The sequence below is a fragment of the Esox lucius genome, chromosome 9 (genome assembly GCF_011004845.1).
Source record: "Esox lucius isolate fEsoLuc1 chromosome 9, fEsoLuc1.pri, whole genome shotgun sequence".
In the NCBI taxonomy this organism is placed as follows: Eukaryota; Metazoa; Chordata; class Actinopteri; order Esociformes; family Esocidae; genus Esox; species Esox lucius.
Window position 1 is genome coordinate 2,290,651 of NC_047577.1, and position 18,337 is coordinate 2,308,987.

Consider the following 18,337-nt stretch of genomic DNA (forward strand, 5'->3'; position numbering starts at 1 on the left):
TCTCATTAATGCAATTATCTAATCAACCAATCACATGGCAGTTGCTTCAATGCATTTAGGGGTTGTAGTCCTGGTCAAGACAATCTCCTGAACTCCAAACTGAATGTCAGAATGGGAAAGGTGATTTAAGCAATTTTGAGTGTGGTGCCAGACGGGCCGGTCTGAGTATTTCACAATCTGCTCAGTTACTGGGATTTTCACGCACAACCATTTCTAGGGAAAAACATCCAGTATGCGGCAGTCCTGTGGGCGAAAATGCCTTGTTGATGCTAGAGGTCAGAGGAGAATGGGCCGACTGATTCAAGCTGATAGAAGAGCAACTTTGACTGAAATAACCACTCGTTACAACCAAGGTATGCAGTAAAGCATTTGTGAAGCCACAACACGCACAACCTTGAGGCAGATGGGCTACAACAGCAGAAGACCCCACCGGGTACCACTCATCTCCACTACAAATATGAAAAAAAGGCTACAATTTGCACGAGCTCACCAAAATTGGACAGTTGAAGACTGGAAGAATGTTGCCTGGTCTGATGAGTCTCGATTTCTGTTGAGACATTCAGATGGTAGAGTCAGAATTTGGCGTAAACCGAATGAGAATATGGATCCATCATGCCTTGTTACCACTGTGCAGGCTGGTGGTGGTGGTGTAATGGTGTGGGGGATGTTTTCTTGGCACACTTTAGGCCCCTTAGTGCCAATTGGGCATTGTTTAAATGCCACAGCCTACCTGAGCATTGTTTCTGACCATGTCCATCCCTTTATGACCACCATGTACCCATCCTCTGATGGCTACTTCCAGCAGCATAATGCACCATGTCACAAAGCTTGAATAATTTCAAATTGGTTTCTTGAACATGACAATGAGTTCACTGTACTGAAATGGCCCCCACAGTCACCCGATCTCAACCCAATAGAGCATCTTTGGGATGTGGTGGAACGGGAGCTTCGTGCCCTGGATGTGCATCCCACAAATCTCCATCAACTGCAAGATGCTATCCTATCAATATGGGCCAACATTTATAAAGAATGCTTTCAGCACCTTGTTGAATCAATGCCATGTAGAATTAAGGCAGTTCTGAGGGCGAAAGGGGTCAAACACAGTATTAGTATGGTGTTCCTAATAATCCTTTAGGTGAGTGTATATATAAATATCACTGAAATATATTTCAGAAATATATTTCAGTGACATTTATATTTTATCAGGGTTTTAAAACGTTTTATGTGGACAAATAAATGCCTAGATTTCAATAGGCTACACATTAGAGGCATACATTGGCTTAATGAAAAAAAGCTGTATTAATAATTTTGTATCATACAGAGCTTTTACTTATGAAAGCCATACATTTGATTGCTGCTGCCAAGATGCTAGTGTTGTAAGACTAATGTTGTATTTGTCATAAATGCTTATTTCTCAGATCACTCATGACAATGAAAAAAAAGAATAGAAAGAATAGAATACATTCAGCACATTAAATCAAATTGAATCAGGACACTACACTGATGACAATAATGTGAATAAAATGGGGCTGCAAACACAGGAACAGGAAGTGTATATTATTTGTATGTGGAGAAGATGGGGAAGTGCAGTAATAATAACAACAAAGTCTAATCATCAAAATAGCAAAAATGTCTGATAAGCAACAGTTACTAAGTGTGAATGTGGCAAGAATGTCAGCAGGATATTCTGTTGTCTCTCAGGGAGTAGAGTCAGCAGGATATTCTGTAGTGTCTCAGGGAGTAGAGTCAGCAGGATATTCTGTAGTTTTTTAAGGAGTAGAGTCAGCAGGATATTCTGTAGTGTTTTAATGAGTAGAGTCAGCAGGATATTCTGTAGTGTTTTAATGAGTAGAGTCAGCAGGATATTCTTTAGTGTCTCAGGTAGTAGAGTCAGCAGGATATAGAAACCTCAACAGTCGGCGAACTGTTGAGGTTTTACATCTTTTATGATATATTTTAATTATATTTTCCTATTTTTGTTAGTAGTATATTTTTAAATGTAAAACAGTTTTTCAAATGAAATTGAGATCTTTGCTCAAGTCGCGGGCATTTGCAAGAATAGTACCAATTTAGAAATTATTGAAATTTTGTTTTGTAAAACCACTTTGTGACAACCGCTGTAGTGAAAACAATTTTTCACTACAGCGAAATTATTTTACAATTATCTTACATTCCCTAAACTCTTAAATTTCTTAAATCTAATTATTCCTATAAAATGTATTTTTCGAAATTAATAAAATATTGTTCTGATGTGCGCTACCCACCCCACCCACAAGGTTGTGATATAAGACTCAAACAACCGCGTCTCTCAAATGACGCTTCCTGCATGACGACTCTCAGACAACAGGACACCGTTCAACCTCCGCTGTTGCTCCCGGTTTTGGAAGCTTTCTAGCTAATACCAAACCAAGAAATTACAGCTTTAAAACATTTTGTTTGTGATAAACCCATAATTACCAACACATAGTTTGATAGTTACTCTATGTAATTTTATTTTTACAATATCAGTTACCTAACTGGTTAGAATGGCCTAACATTACTGTAACCTAATCGCTAAAACTAGCAAGCTAACATCCCTGATTATGAGCTCACAGCAATACCGCGCAATTGCTTTAAAACAGGCCTGGACGGAGGGAGAAGCTTTCGTGAAAGAGAAGGAACGTAGGATTGTCACTGTTAAAAAGGAAGTAGACGGGGAGACTTTAAGAGTAATAAAGAGAGAGGATGCTCCTTTAAAAGAAGAGGATTCCTTTGGAGTGAAAGAGGAGGATGAGGAGATAACTGTCACTTTAAAGGAAGAGGAACTGACAAAAGATCCTACTAACTACAGTGAGTGTTGCCTTAAAGACCCGCAAACACTCTGCTGAAGTTTACTATTTGTCATGTTCCAAGCTTTTTTTTAAAGCCACATGGAGAGTGGCCAACTAGAGTCATATTTGTAGAGTTAATGACAGGTTTCAACGCGTCAAAGCCACGCAGATAAAAATCTCATGCGTTTGGTCAGCATGGGCGTTATTAACCAGTAGCAGTTCATGAAATGTGACACATTTAAACGTATTGACAAGAATACAAATACTTGTCATTAATGCAATATTAACCCTAGCCTCTATTCACAAAACATGCATAGTATTTTAGATATTATTTTATTCTGATCAAAAGGGTGTAGCAGTATCAGTTATCCATGTGATTTTTGCAGTGAAAGAGGAGGACATTAATGTTACGGTTAGAGAAGAGGAAGACGTATTTGGAGTGAAGGAGGAAGGAGAGATTACTGTCACATTGGAAGAAGATGACCAGGAGGACATTGGTGAGTATTCATTTATTTAGACATGATTTATTTAACCAGTAGCTGCGGATGTGAGCGCTCCTCTGTGGATGACGTGTTTAAGCACCAGTGGCTGCGGATGTGAGCGCTCCTCTGTGGATGACGTGTTTAAGCACCAGTGGCTGCAGATGTGAGCGCTCCTCTGTGGATGACGTGTTTAAGCACCAGTGGTTGCGGATGTGAGCACTCCTCTGTGGATGACGTGTTTAAGCACCAGTGGCTGCGGATGTGAGCGCTCCTCTGTGGATGAGGTGTTTAAGCACCAGTGGCTGCGGATGTGAGCGCTCCTCTGTGAATGACGTGTTTAAGCACCAGTGGCTGCGGATGTGAGCGCTCCTCTGTGAATGACGTGTTTAAGCACCAGTGGTTGCAGATGTGAGCACTCCTCTGTGGATGAGGTGTTTAAGCACCAGTGGTTGTGGTCTCTTCGCTTCCACATACATTTTTTCATTTCTGTTGCCTTTATGTCACCTCCCCTGGCCTGGCACGTTCAGTACTTCCGGATAGCAGATTGATGGCTTGGCAGCTTTCCACATGGAGGAATTCTTTTTTCTTCTTTGGCCCCCCTTGTTTGGGTGGGTTGTCTTGGATTCTGGTGTCAGTATTCTGCCTCCGGCTTATCGACACTGTATTGTGGAATGAGTTTTACCCAGGGATCCTGAAAAGACAATCAAATTAAAGGCCAAATCAATATCACTGCTTTCAATGTGATTTTTGCAGTAACAGCGGAGGAGGACATTAATGTCACAGTTAGAGAAGAGGAAGACGTATTTGGAGTGAAGGAGGAAGGAGAGATTACTGTCACATTGGAAGACGATGACCAGGACATTGGTGAGTATTCATTTATTTAGACGAGATCTGAAGCTCTACATAATTCGTTTCTAAATGTAAATGCTTTAAATGTTGGCTCCTATGTCTTTTAGCTGTGATCAGTGGTGTAGTAGAATCATTTTTATCAAGTGACTTTACACTCAGTAGTAATGTTCTACTAAAAAATATACAAAAATGTAGAAGTAGGATAGTTTTTGTGATGAATCCCTATTAATCGTTTGCTTCCTGAAGCATTTGATTGTTGTCACTCTTCTGCCATTGTTTTTGGATAAATTAGTATTGAAATGATGCATACCTGTCAGTATTCCAATATATCGAACACATTTGCAAGAATATCGTGTTGACGCAGCTGACTTTCTCTAGAACTCTACCAGATAGATATACTCTTGCAATAGCAATGAAGTTGTACTAAAGGAAAGGGCAACAAAACACATGGCCTGTCTGCAAATGTGCCAAGTTGATTCACAAACACAGAGATGGACCATATTTTTAGTCTTGTTGGGACCTGATTAACAGAACAGCTTGTAGCTGGTTTTTATGGACTCTTTGGCAGCTAGCTGATGTTTTCCAAACTCAGTCCTGAGAGCAGCCAGCAGCTGTTGACTATATATTGTCTGCAGTCCAAATACATTTTCATGCAAATTATGTGAAGTAAAGCAGCAAACCCCTTAGGTTGATGGGAAATTGTGCAACTAAGACTTTTTGCAAAAATGTCTGAACATACCAGAATTTCTGGATAACAATTAAGAACATCAATGTGAAATGGAAACATATTTTTAGCTAAGTGCAATTCCTCAAGCAATACTTTAGATTGGGCTGTCTAGTAGAGGATACAAAAAGAGTGACCACTGAATCCAGCTTCTTGAAACAGCAGTGCATCCCTGTTGTTTTGGATGAGTTTGGCAATTTTAATGAGATGGTCTTGTGATAGCTGTTGTCCTTTAACTTATGTGTTTATATTATTACAGAAAACCGCTCAAAACCAGGCTCATACAATGGACCCAGTTTTACAGCATCAACAAACAGTAAACAAGGCAGACCAAAGCCCTGCTGTACTAAAAACGTCCTCAAATCAAACAAACTAATCAAACAAACAAAGCTTTACCCCTGCTCCCGTTGTAATAAGAGCTTCAGTCAATCAGTAGAACTGAGGAGTCATCAGAGGTCACACTGTGGAGAGAAGCCCTACAAATGCTCTCAATGTGGGGAAGGATTCACTCAGCTAGGAAGCCTGAATCGTCATCAAAGAATACATACAGGGGAGAAGCCTTACAAATGTACCCAGTGTGGAAAGAGCTTTAATCATTCAGGAAGCCTTACACAACATCAAAGAGTACATACAGGCGAGAAGCCTTACAAATGCTCAGAGTGTGGAAAGGGCTTTTATCATTCAGGAAGACTTCGAGAACATCAAACAGTGCATACAGGAGAAAAGCCTCACCAATGTACCCAATGTGGGAAGAGTTTCAGTCGGACTGGAATTCTTAAGATTCATGAAAAATCTCACACAGGAGAGAAACCTTTCCACTGCTCTGTCTGTCAGAAGAGTTTTACAAGAGAAGTAACTCTAAAGGTTCATGAAAGAGTCCACACTGGAGAGAAACCATTCCATTGCTCCACATGTGGCAAGCGTTTCATTGGTAAACTAAACCTTAATAGACATATGAGAGTACATAGTGGGGAGAAGTCTTTTCTCTGCACACAGTGTGGAAAGTGCCTGAGTAATTCAAAAACGCTTAAGGAACATCAGAGGATACATACAGGGGAGAAACCATACCACTGCTCTCAGTGTGGAAAACATTTCCGTTTTGCAGGTGACCTACAGAAACATCAGCGATCACATAGTAAGGAAAAGCCTTACCACTGTTCTGTATGTCAGAAAAGTTTCTCTCAGCAACGAAACCTAAAGACTCATCAGCGGATACATATTGGATGGAAACTTGCCAGTACTCTCAATGTAATTGTTAAAGAGGAAGAGGGTGAGAGGAAAATCAATGAGGGGGAGAGAAAAGTTCAGGAGGGCATTAGTGTAGTTGACTCAAGTACATCAACGATACCTGGTCGTAAGATTTACCCATGCCCTCAATGTGGGAAGAGTTATAGTTCCTCTAGTAATTTAAAGACTCATCAATTACTACACACTGGAGAAAAACCTTTCCACTGCTCTGTGTGTGGGAAAAGTTTCAGAAAGAAAGTAACTCTTCAGAGACATGAGAAAGTACATGAGAAAGAGACAATTAAAGAAAGACCTTTCCACTGCTCTGTATGTGGAAGCAGTTTTGTTGAGAAAGCATCCCTTAAGAGACATGAGAAAATACATAGTAAAGAAAAACCTTACCACTGCTCCCAATGTGGAAAGAATTTCAAAGTGGCAGATGCCCTAAAGAAACATGAGAGATTACACAACAAAGTGAAACCTCCCTTTTCCTTAAATGTGGTTATCAAGGATGAGGGAGAAGAGATTGAATTTAAGGAAGAATTAGATTTGGAGCAATATAAGACAGAAGTAAAGGAAGAGGGAACATAAGCTAACTCCATATGAATGTGAAGTGCCTCCTGTCCTTGCAACCTTCCTCACCCAGTGTCACCCAGTTGACTAATTCAGAATAGTAACTGTCTGCAATAGCTTCCCAAACGGTATGTGGGAGACTGAGACCAAGTGGAAGAATATTCTATGGTCTGGGAGATCAAAATAGAGCCTTTTGGTTTCAGTGCTAAGCACTGTTTGGTGCCAACCTAAAACTGCCCATTCTGAGAACACCATCCCTACCATGAAGCATGGTAATGGGCAGCGTCATGCTATGGGGATGCCCCTCTGCATCAGAGCCTCAAAAGCTTATGAACATGAAGCTATACTGGATTCAGTAAAGTACAGAGAAATTCTGGAAGAAAACCTTTTGAAGTCTGCATGAGACCTGGGACTGGAGATCATTCATCTTCCAGTTGGACAATGACTCCAGAAACAACAAAGTCAATGTCCTGGAATGGCCCAGTCAAAGATGGCTGTGTCCAGATGTGCAAAGCTAGTACAGACATATCCACATAAACTCATGACTGTAATTGCTGGTATATTTCCCTGCACCAAATATGCAATCCAGTATTTCTCTGTATTTTATTTGTAATTCACTTTAAACAATTTTATTTTTGACATTATGGACCTTCTTGTGTTGATCAATGGCAATAATACATTTTGATTTCATGTTGTAACACAATAAAGTGTGTAAACATCCATGGGGGGTGAATACTTTTGAGAGCCATTTCATTTGACCTAACCTACTAGGGACTCTATAACAGGGACCATGTTTTGTATTTTTTCTATAAAAGGGACCAATTATTTTTCTGTACAAATGCCTCAACTTATCAAAAAGAAAAACGCTTTTGTTCAAGGGATTCAATTAGATTGGGGATAATCGGCATGTTTCAAAGGCAACCAGTGGTCTGATTGGGATTGTGGCCTTAGTCTAGTCTTTGTGAAAACGTTTTTGTCTGGATAGATAGCTTGGACAACACCACCAATGTCTCACACATTAAACCCCACGCTGGTGAACACTTGAACTGTCCGATCTTTCTTTTCAAGTGTTTGATAAAATTGCACATAGCAAGAGTTAACCAATTGAAATCAATGTCCAACACACATTATTTATTTATTTTGTATTATGCCTATTGTGAAATGTTTTAATTGCTATTGGTTTTACATATGGGAAGCAAATCTGTAAATAACTCGGAACAAAGCCTCGGTGCCAGTCAGTGGAGTTTGACAGTCCGCTTAGAAAGGTGCATTTAATTAAACAAATTGTGGACGTCATTCCTCAGGTGGTGAGCAGACGTCTGAATAATAAGTCTCGATGAAAGCGACATGCGTTCGACTAAAAAAACTTTAAAAGACGGTGCATTAATGGCACGATTTAATGTTATTTAAAAACATGTTGAATATTTTTCTGAACGGCATTACCCACTCCAGTCAAAAGATGGCGATGAGTTTTAGGTTATGTTTCTAGCATGACAAAACTACATCAACAGAACACGGATACGGTTCCACTACCATTTTAGCTGGTTAGCCAACGTCCAACCGATATTTTGTATATTTTTTTGCTGTTGTAATAAATCAAGTGGTATATTGGTCCATTTAATTCATTATGTATAATGTTAGTGAGCAGGTAAAGGTGGCCTAACGCTAAGTTAATCGCTAATGCTCACTTAGCAAGCTAACATCCCTGACAATGAGCTCGCTACATTACCGCGCAGTTACTGAAAAAAAGGCCTGGACGGAGGAAGAAGCCTTGGTGAAAGACAAGGAACAGAGGATTGTCGCTGTTAAAGAAGAAGTAGATAGTGATGCTTTAAGAGTGAAAGAAGACTTCTCAATGACAGAAAAGGGGGAGATATTCAGACTAATACAGGTGGATGATGTACCTTTGATAAAAGAGGATGCCGTATTTGCAGTGAAAGCGGAGAATGAGGAGATTAATGTCACTTTGAAGAAAGAAGAGGAACAGACTGGAGCTCCGATTAACTACGGTGAGTGTTGCGTTAAGGACCGGCAAAAAACTCTGCTGAAGTTTACATTTCGGCATGTTGTTCCAAACTGTTTTGATAAAGCTAAAATTTCTTAGGGAATACAGTAATCAGAATATTCTGTAGTGCCTCAGTGAGTAGAGTCAGCAGGATATTCTTTAGTGTCTCAGTGTGTAGAGTCAACTGGATATGATGTAGTGTCTTAGGGAGTAGAGTCAGCAGGATGTTCTGTAGTTCTTCAGTGATTAGAGTCAGCAGAATATTCTGTAGTGTATCTGGGGGTAGAGTCAGCAGGATATTCTGTAGTGTCTCTGGGAGTAGAGTCAGCAGGATATTCTGTATTGTCTCTGGGAGTAGAGTCAGCAGGATATACTGTAGTGTCTCTGGGAGTAGAGTCAGCAGGATATTCTGTAGTGTCTCTGGGGGCAGAGTCAGCAGGATATTCTGTAGTGTCTCTGGGAGTAGAGTCAGCAGGATATACTGTAGTGTCTCTGGGGGTAGAGTCATCTGTATATTCTTTAGTGTCTTAGGGAGTAGAGTATAGATTTTTTTCACAGTGAAAGGCCTCATTTTATTAAAGGATCAAGTCGAGATTAAACCTAATTGGAATATGTGGACTTTTCAATCAGGGTCACTCCTTTAGTCTGCAAACATTTTGCATCAGAGAAAAAGGATTAAAAACAGTGTTTTGTTTTTGTGAATATAACATTGATCCCCTCTCTTTTTTGCTAATATAAAATTGTATATAAAGAAAAATTTAAATCTCTTTGTCAAAAGAGACCAGCAAGACAACGCTACTGCACCAAGTGTGGAAGGAGTTTTGCCCAATTAAGGAGCCTGAAAAGACAATGGAACAAAAGGGTGAAGCAATATCAACGCTCTTCATGTGATTTTTACAGTGAAACAGGAGGACATTAACATCACAGTTAGAGAAGAGGAAGACGTTTTTGGAGTGAAGGAGGAAGGAGAGATTACTGTCACATTGGAAGAAGATGACCAGGAGGACTATGGTGAGTATTCATTTATTTAGACATGATCTGAAGATCTATGTCATTAGTTTATAAATGTAAATGCTTTAACTATTGGCTCCTAGGACTTTTAGCTGTAATCAGTGGTTTAGTAGAGCCAGACGGGACGTTCAACTGTTTTTACAAGCGGCCTGTTTATTAGCTACATCACCTCCTTGAAAACGTATAGCTTCTACATATGGTGAGTGATGTGGCCTTGACTTGCTGGATGAAGCAGTCAGAGAGACATTTAGTTTCAGTTCCAGTCAAAATGATCAAAGTGCCTTTGAGTGAGGTACAGTGCTGTCAACTGTCCCCTAAAATGGAGGGATTATGTATAGGAAGGGCTGTCCACTGTCCCCTAAAATGGAGGGATTATATATAGGAAGGGCTGTCCACTGTCCCCTAAAATGGAGGGATTATGTATAGGAAGGGCTGTCCACTGTCCCCTAAAATGGAGGGATTATGTATAGGAAGGGCTGTCCACTGTCCCCTGGAATGGAGGGATTATGTATAGGAAGGGCTGTCCACTGTCCCCTAAAATGGAGGGATTATGTATAGGAAGGGCTGTCCACTGTCCCCTAAAATTGAGGGATTATGTATAGGAAGGGCTGTCCACTGTCCCCTGGAATGAAGGGATTATGTATAGGAAGGGCTGTCCACTGTCCCCTAAAATTGAGGGATTATGTATAGGAAGGGCTGTCCACTGTCCCCTAAAATGGAGGGATTATGTATAGGAAGGGCTGTCCACTGTCCCCTGGAATGGAGGGATTATGTATAGGAAGGGCTGGTAACTGTCCCCTAAAATGGAGGGATTATGTATAGGAAGGGCTATCCACTGTCCCCTAAAATGGAGGGATTATGTATAGGAAGGGCTGTCCACTGTCCCCTAAAATGGAGGGATAATGTATAGGAAGGCCTCTAAATCCTACAATATTCACGTTATATCGATGTAAATGCCTTCAAATTATTGCTGACAGTCTTCGCTCCTCTTAGTGATTGTTTCATTTCAAATCCAATGTCCCGGAGAGAAAAGACAACAACATGTGACCCTGTCCAAATATACAAACAATCTAGTTGTTTCCATGTTTTAAAGTAATTCAATGCTTGATGTAAACAAGAACCGATTTGGTTTGAGGGCCCAGAAACCTCTTCACACCTCGTTCCACAACATGCAAAAGTCTTGGGGTGTGAAACATCTCATATATTGTATTCATTATGATGTCTTTCGTCAGCTAGTTGGCTCACATTCATCATAGAGTCCCTGAATGCATAAAGTAGCGTATTAATAGTAGTGAGAAACATTGTTCCACTTAAAATATAATATAAATATAATATATAATTATACACTCACCTAAAGGATTATTAGGAACTCAATACTAATACTGTGTTTGACCACCTTTCACCTTCAGAACTGCCTTCATTTTACGTGGCATTGATTCAACAAGGTGCTGAAAGCATTCTTTAGAAAATGCTGGCCCATATTGCTAGGATAGCATCTTGCAGTTGATGGAGATTTGTGGGATGCACATCCAGGGCACGAAGCTCCCGTTCCACCACATCCCAAAGATGCTCTATTGGGTTGAGATCTGGTGACTGTGGGGGCCATTTCAGTACAGTGAACTCATTGTCATGTTCAAGAAACCAATTTGAAATTATTTGAGCTTTGTGACATGGTGCATTATCCTGCTGGAAGTAGCCATTAGAGGATGGATACATGGTGGTCATAAAGGGATGGACATGGTCAGAAACAATGCTCAGGTAGGCTGTGGCATTTAAACGATGCCCAATTGGCACTAAGGGGCCTAAAGTGTGCCAAGAAAACATCCCCCACACCATTACACCACCACCACCAGCCTGCACAGTGGTAACAAGGCATGATGGATCCATGTTCTCATTCTGTTTACGCCAAATTCTGACTCTACCATCTGAATGTCTCAACAGAAATCGAGACTCATCAGACCAGGCAACATTCTTCCAGTCTTCAACTGTCCAATTTTGGTGAGCTCGTGCAAATTGTAGCCTCTTTTTCCTATTTGTAGTGGAGATGAGTGGTACCCGGTGGGGTCTTCTGCTGTTGTAGCCCATCTGCCTCAAGGTTGTGCGTGTTGTGGCTTCACAAATGCTTTGCTGCATACCTCGGTTGTAACGAGTGGTTATTTCAGTCAAAGTTGCTCTTCTATCAGCTTGAATCAGTCGGCCCATTCTCCTTTGACCTCTAGCATCAACAAGGCATTTTCGCCCACAAGACTGCCGCATACTGGATGTTTTTCCCTTTTCACACCATTCTTTGTAAACCCTTGAAATGGTCCCAGTAACTGAGCAGATTGTGAAATACTCAGACCGGCCCGTCGGGCACCAACAACCATGCCATGCTCAAAATTGCATAAATTGCCTTTCTTTCCCATTCTGACATTCAGTTGGAGTTCAGGAGATTGTCTTGACCAGGACCACACCCCTAAATGCATTGAAGCAACTGCCATGTGATTGGTTGATTAGATAATTGTATTAATGAGATATTGAACAGGTGTTCCTAATAATCCTTTAGGTTAGTGTATAATTATATATTCATATTTTCAAAAATGTGAATAGGATCATTTTGTTAATAAGTACATTATTTTCCTTGTGTGTAACTGGAATCATAACATTCATATTATCTTTGGATTACAACCTTTCACACTAGATTACACTGTTACCAATCATAGTCTCCAATCAGTAAAACTGAATTACACTGTGTCCAATCATAGCCTCCAATCAGTAAGACTGAATTACACTGTGTCCAATCATAGCGGAAATTAAGCGAATCTGGATCCCGACATATTAAACAATTATAGGCCAATATCGAACCTCCAGTTCCTCTCTAAAATCTTAGAAAAATGTGTTTCCCAACAACTGAATACCTTCCTAAAGACAAATAACATTTATGAAAAACTCCAGTCGGGTTTCAGATCCCATCATAGTACTGAGACTGCAGTTCTAGACTGGTTTAAATCTTATTTATCTGAAAGATACCAGTTTGTTAGTGTGGATGGCATATCCTCTGACAAGTCAAAGATATGCTTTGGTGTTCCTCAAGGCTCGGTTCTGGGCCCATTATTGTTCTCACTTTATATGCTCCCTCTGGGCGATGTAATCCGAAATCACAATGTAAACTTTCACTGTTACGCTGATGACACACAGTTATATATTTCAATGAAGCATGGAGAAGCCCCAAATTTGCTACTTTGGAAGCATGCGTTTCAGATATTTGGAAGTGGATGACAGAGAATTTCTTGCTCTTAAACTCAAGGAAAACAGAAATGCTCGTTTTAGGACCCAAGAAACAAAGAGCATTGTAAAAAACCTTGACGTTACCCTTGACCCTGACCTCTCCCTTGAAGAACATATAAAATCTGTCTCAAGAGTTGCTTATTTACATCTTCGAAACATTGCAAAAATTAGAAACTTTCTATCAAAAACTGATGGAGAAAAATTAGTCCATGCTATCGTTACCTCTAGACTAGATTACTGCAATGCTCTTCTCTCTGGTTATCCAGACAAATAAATGAATAAACTTCAATTAGTGCTGCACACGGCTGCTAGAATCTTAACTAGAACAAAAAAAATTGAACACATTACTCCTGTCCTGGCGTCGTTACACTGGCTGCCTGTTAGGGTTAGGGCGGATTTTAAGGTTTTACTCTTAACCTATAAATCAATACATGGACTTGCTCCTACTTACCTTGCTGAAATGATCCAGCCATACATACCTACACGTAACCTAAGATCGCAAGATGCAGGCCTTTTAATTGTACCTAGAATTACTAAACAAACAGCTGGCGGCAGGGCCTTTTCTCATAGAGCTCCACTACTGTGGAATGATCTGCCAATTAAGGTTAGAAATGCAAACTCAGTGCAAACTTTCAAGTGTCTACTAAAAACTCATCTCTACAGCACGGTTTATAATTAGGTGCAGCCTGGCCCGGGGGTGTGAAGGTGACCAGTAGGCTTGATACTGTCCACCCTTGCTGTCTTGCCAGGTGGGCTCTCGTCGCCACTGGGATGCCCTCCCTCCAATGCCTTTCGGGGGAAGAGTCACTGGCTTGTTGTTGTCTCTCTGTTGCGCACTTGTGCAATTGGGCTGTACGCTGCTGGCAATACTATGCCCTCTTTCAGGGGGGTTGCGGTTGGTGGTGTCCCTTTGGTTGATGCCTGGCAATCTGGGTGGATTGATTTCCTGCCTGTTGGGCCCTGTCCGGGGCCTCCCCCGGGTAGGGCCACAGTGTCGCCGGACCCCCCCGTCTTAGTTCCAAGGTGTTACGCTGCTATATTATTGTGATGGGGGATATGAGGAATGCACTTTCTAACTTTTTTCTCAGTCTCCTCCAGTTTTAAATTTTAGGAGGAGATGAGGTCCTGGTCCACACCTGCGGAGTACCTGGTTTGGGGGGCCCGTTGCTTTCCCTGTCCTTGTCCACCTGGTCATACTTTTGACCTAGTCTAGAATCAAATAGACTCTGGATTTAGCCCAGAGAAATGTATTTATTATTCTAATTGGACTCACACGGCACAGTCAGAAGAGGACTGGTCACCCCTCTGAGCCTGGGTCCTCTCTAGGTTTCTTCCTAAAATTCGGCCTTCTTAGGGAGATTTTCCTAGCCACTGAAATCCAACACTGCTGTTGTTTGGTCCTTGGGGTTTAAGGCCGGGTGTCTCTGTAAAGCAATTTGTGACAACTGCTGTTGTAGAAAGGGCTTTATAAATACATTTGATTGATTGAGCCTCCAATCAGTAAGACTGAATTACACTGTGTCCAATAATAGCCTCCAATCAGTAAGACTGAATTACACTGTGTCCAATCATAGCCTCCAGAAAGTATGACACAATTTCACTTTGTCCAAATATAGGCGATATTTATCGTTTATGACCAAATGAATTAGTCATATTTGCACAATATGCATTTATTACCCCTAAAAGCATATGTCTTTAACAGTTCAAGCTAGAGGGAACAAACCACCCCCCCCCCCCCCCGCCCCAACTTCAGGCTGAAACGTAATGTTTTAGGCTTAAAAGTGTGAGATCAATTGTACAGTTTGAGGATTTAAAGAAAGCCTTTTTGGAAGAGCTTGACAACTTGAATGGTTGATCATATGATTGTTGTTCCTGTTTAACCAACATGTTTATATTCTTACAGAAAAAATCTCAAACCCAGGCTCAGACAGTGGTCCCAGTTCCACAAACTCCAAACAAGGCAGACAGAAGCCCTGCTGTCGTAAAAACATTACTTGTCCAACTCACCTTGAATCAAAGACGTTGGCACCTAAACAAAAGAAGCTATTCCTATGCTCCCAATGTGGAAAGAGCTTCCGTCGAGCTGGACAACTGAAGAGTCACCAGAGATCTCACAGTGGAGAGAAGCCTTACAAATGCTCTCAATGTGGGGACGGATTCACTCTGCTAGGAAGTCTGAAAAGTCATCAGAGAATACATACAGGGGAGAAGCCTTACAAATGCACCCAGTGTGAAAAGAGCTTTAATCATTCAGGAACTCTTAGACAACATCAAAGAGTGCATACAGGAGAGAAGCCTTACAAATGTACCCAGTGTGGAAAGAGTTTTAGACATTCAGGAAGTCTTAGAGAACATGAAAGAGTGCATACAGGGGAGAAGCCTTACAAATGTACCCAGTGTGAAATGAGCTTTAGTCGTTCAGGAAGTCTTAGAGGACATGAGAAAGTGCATACAGGGGAGAAGCCTCACCATTGCAACCAATGTGGGAAGAGTTTCAGTCAGGCAGGAATTCTTAGGATTCATGAAAAAACTCACACAGGAGAGAAACCCTTCCAATGCTCTGTGTGTAAAAAGAGTTTTCCAAGAGAAATAACGCTAAAGATTCATGAGAGAGTTCACACTGGAGAGAAACCGTTCTGCTGTTCCACATGCGGCAAGTGTTTCAGTGAAAAATTAAACCTTAACAGACATGAGCGAGTACATAGTGGGGAGAAACTTTATCTCTGTACACAGTGTGGAAAGTGCTTGAGTAATTACAAAACACTTAGGGAACATCAGAGGATACATACAGGGGAGAAACCATACCACTGCTCTCAGTGCGGAAAGAATTTCCGTTTTGCAGGTGACCTACAGAAACATCAGAGATTACATAGCAAGGAAAAGCCTTACCACTGCTCTGTATGCCAGAAAAGTTTCTCTCTGCAACGAAACCTAAAGACACATCAGCAGATACACATTGGACAGAAACCTGCCAGTATGCTCAATATCATTGTTAAAGAGGAAGAGGGTGAGGGGGAAATCAATGAGGGAGAGAGGAAACGTCAGAAAGAGGGCAATAGTAGTGAAGTTGACCCAAGTACATCAATGTTACCTGGTCGTAGGAGTTATCCCTGCCCTCAATGCGGGAAGTGTTACAGTTCCTCAAGCAATTTAAAGACTCATCAAATGGTACACACTGGAGAGAAACCTTTCCACTGCTCCCAGTGTGGGAACAGTTTTGGTAAGAAAGTGACCCTTCAGAGACATGAGAAACTACACGAGAAAGAAAAAAATAAAGAAAAACCTTTCCACTGCTCTGTATGTGGAAGCAGTTTTGGTGAGAAAGCATCCCTTAGGAGACATGAGAAAATACATAGGAAAGAAAATCCTTACCACTGCTCCCAGTGTGGAAAGAATTTCAATGAGGCAGATGCCCTACAGAAACATGAGAAAATACACAACAAGGTGAAACCTACCTTTACTTTGAATGTGATTATTAAGGAGGAGGGAGAAGAGAGAGAGATTAAAGAAGAAAGCAGAGTGGAGGAATATAAAATTGAAGTGAAGGAAGAGGAAACATAAGTCAAGTGTATGAAAAAATGATGCGCTCACTTTTGTAAGTCCCTCTGGATGAGAGTGTCTGCTGAGTGACTTAAATGAAGATGTATATTATTTTACTGCTATGACTGTTTTGGAAGTCAGTAAATAATCTCTGCAGGTACTACTGACTACCTATCACGGTAGAGAGTGTAGATTCTAAACAGGTATTACATTATACCTGGATGCAATACAAACGCAAGTTATACGCTTTGCAACTTCTAATCAACCCTCTTTAAGAACGAGTCCAGGCAGAGGTTGATGATTTACTTTCACCTGCAGTTGTGAAATGTTTTTGAGTTTTATTTATTGTATGAGTCTTGCTAGTCTGGATTGATTTGTTTTATCCCTTCCCAAGTCTTTACTAAATAGTAAATGTTTGCAATAGATTTTGCCAAAAGGTATGTTGGAGACTGAGATCCAAGTGTGGTTTTGGTAAGAAAGTGACCCTTCAGAGACATGAGAAACTACACGAGAAAGAAACCAATAAAGAAAAACCTTTCCACTGCTCCCAATGTGGAAAGAATTTCAAAGTGGCAGATGCCCTTGAGAAACATGAGAGATTACACAACAAAGTGAAGCCTCCCTTTTCCTTAAATGTGGTTATCAAGGATGAGGGAGAAGAGATTGAATTAGATTTGGAGCAATATAAGACAGATGTGAAGGAAGAGGGAACATAAGCTAACTCCATATGAATCTGAAGTGACTCCTGTCCTTGCAACCTTACAGTTGATTTCAGACAGAGCAGCACCACTGAGGGCTGTTTTCTTAGGTACCATGTAACTCAGCTGATATAGTATGGCACTTGTAAAGCCAAAGTTATGGGTGCATTTCCCAGAGGGCCGGGACAAAAATGTAAGGGAAATTATGCTTTCACTATTGTAAGCCCCTCTGGATAAGAACAAGTTCTGCAATTTCTGGTTGAACTTGTTTCATATAGAGCACAGTCTGAGGTTGATGATTTGCTTCCACTTGTAGTTGTAGAATCTGAGTCGACTTTCTTGGCTTAAGCCCTCCTGCTAGCCTGGATTGAATGCTTTGATCCTTCCCTTACTCACTTCTTCACCCAGTGTCACCCAGTTGACTAATTCAAAATAGTAACTGTCTGCAATAGCTTGCCAAACGGTATGTGGGAGACTGAGACCAAGTGGAAGAATATTCTATGGTCTGGGAGATCAAAATAGAGCCTTTTGGTTTCAGTGCTAAGCACTGTTTGGTGCCAACCTAAAACTGCACATTCTGAGAACACCATCCCTACCATGAAGCATGGTAATGTGCAGCGTCATGCTATGGGGATGCCCCTCTGCATCAGAGCCTCAAAAGCTTATGAACATGAAGCTATACTGGATTCAGTAAATTTTCAGAAATTCTGGAAGAAAACCTTTTGAAGTCTGCATGAGACCTGGGACTGGAGATCATTCATCTTCCAGTTGGACAATGACTCCAAGAACAACAAGGTCAATGTCCTGGAATAGCCCAGTCAAAGATGGCTGTGTCCAGATATGCAAAGCTAGTACAGACATATCCACATAAACTCATGACTGTAATTGCTGGTATATTTCCCTGCACCAAATATGCAATGCAGTATTTCTCTGTATTTTATTTGTAATTCACTTTAAACAATTTGTAGATTTTATTTTTGACATTATGGACCTTTTTGTGTTGATCAATGGCAATAATACATTTTGATTTCATGTTGTAACACAATAAAGTGTGTAAACATCCATGGGGGGTGAATACTTTTGAGAGCCATTTCATTTGACCTAACCTACTAAGGACTCTATAACAGGGACCATGTTTTGTATTTTTTCTA

At 40.8% G+C, this 18,337-nt stretch overlaps 2 protein-coding genes across 2 annotated transcripts; both read left to right on the plus strand.

The window, feature by feature from the left end:
- The first annotated feature begins 2,332 nt into the window (after positions 1-2,332).
- LOC105007165 (zinc finger protein 2 homolog) lies at positions 2,333-7,691 on the plus strand. Its single transcript, XM_029122073.2, has 4 exons — positions 2,333-2,829; positions 3,197-3,307; positions 4,046-4,156; positions 5,125-7,691. Exons 1-4 carry the CDS (start codon positions 2,583-2,585, stop codon positions 6,681-6,683), a joined length of 2,028 nt encoding a protein of 675 aa, XP_028977906.2. The 5' UTR covers positions 2,333-2,582; the 3' UTR covers positions 6,684-7,691.
- Positions 7,692-8,162: 471 nt separating this feature from the next.
- LOC114839777 (zinc finger protein 883-like) lies at positions 8,163-18,178 on the plus strand. Its single transcript, XM_029122068.2, has 3 exons — positions 8,163-8,674; positions 9,571-9,681; positions 14,852-18,178. The coding sequence occupies exons 1-3, from the start codon at positions 8,377-8,379 to the stop codon at positions 16,507-16,509; spliced, it is 2,067 nt and encodes a 688-aa protein (XP_028977901.2). The 5' UTR covers positions 8,163-8,376; the 3' UTR covers positions 16,510-18,178.
- The last annotated feature ends 159 nt before the right edge of the window (positions 18,179-18,337 follow it).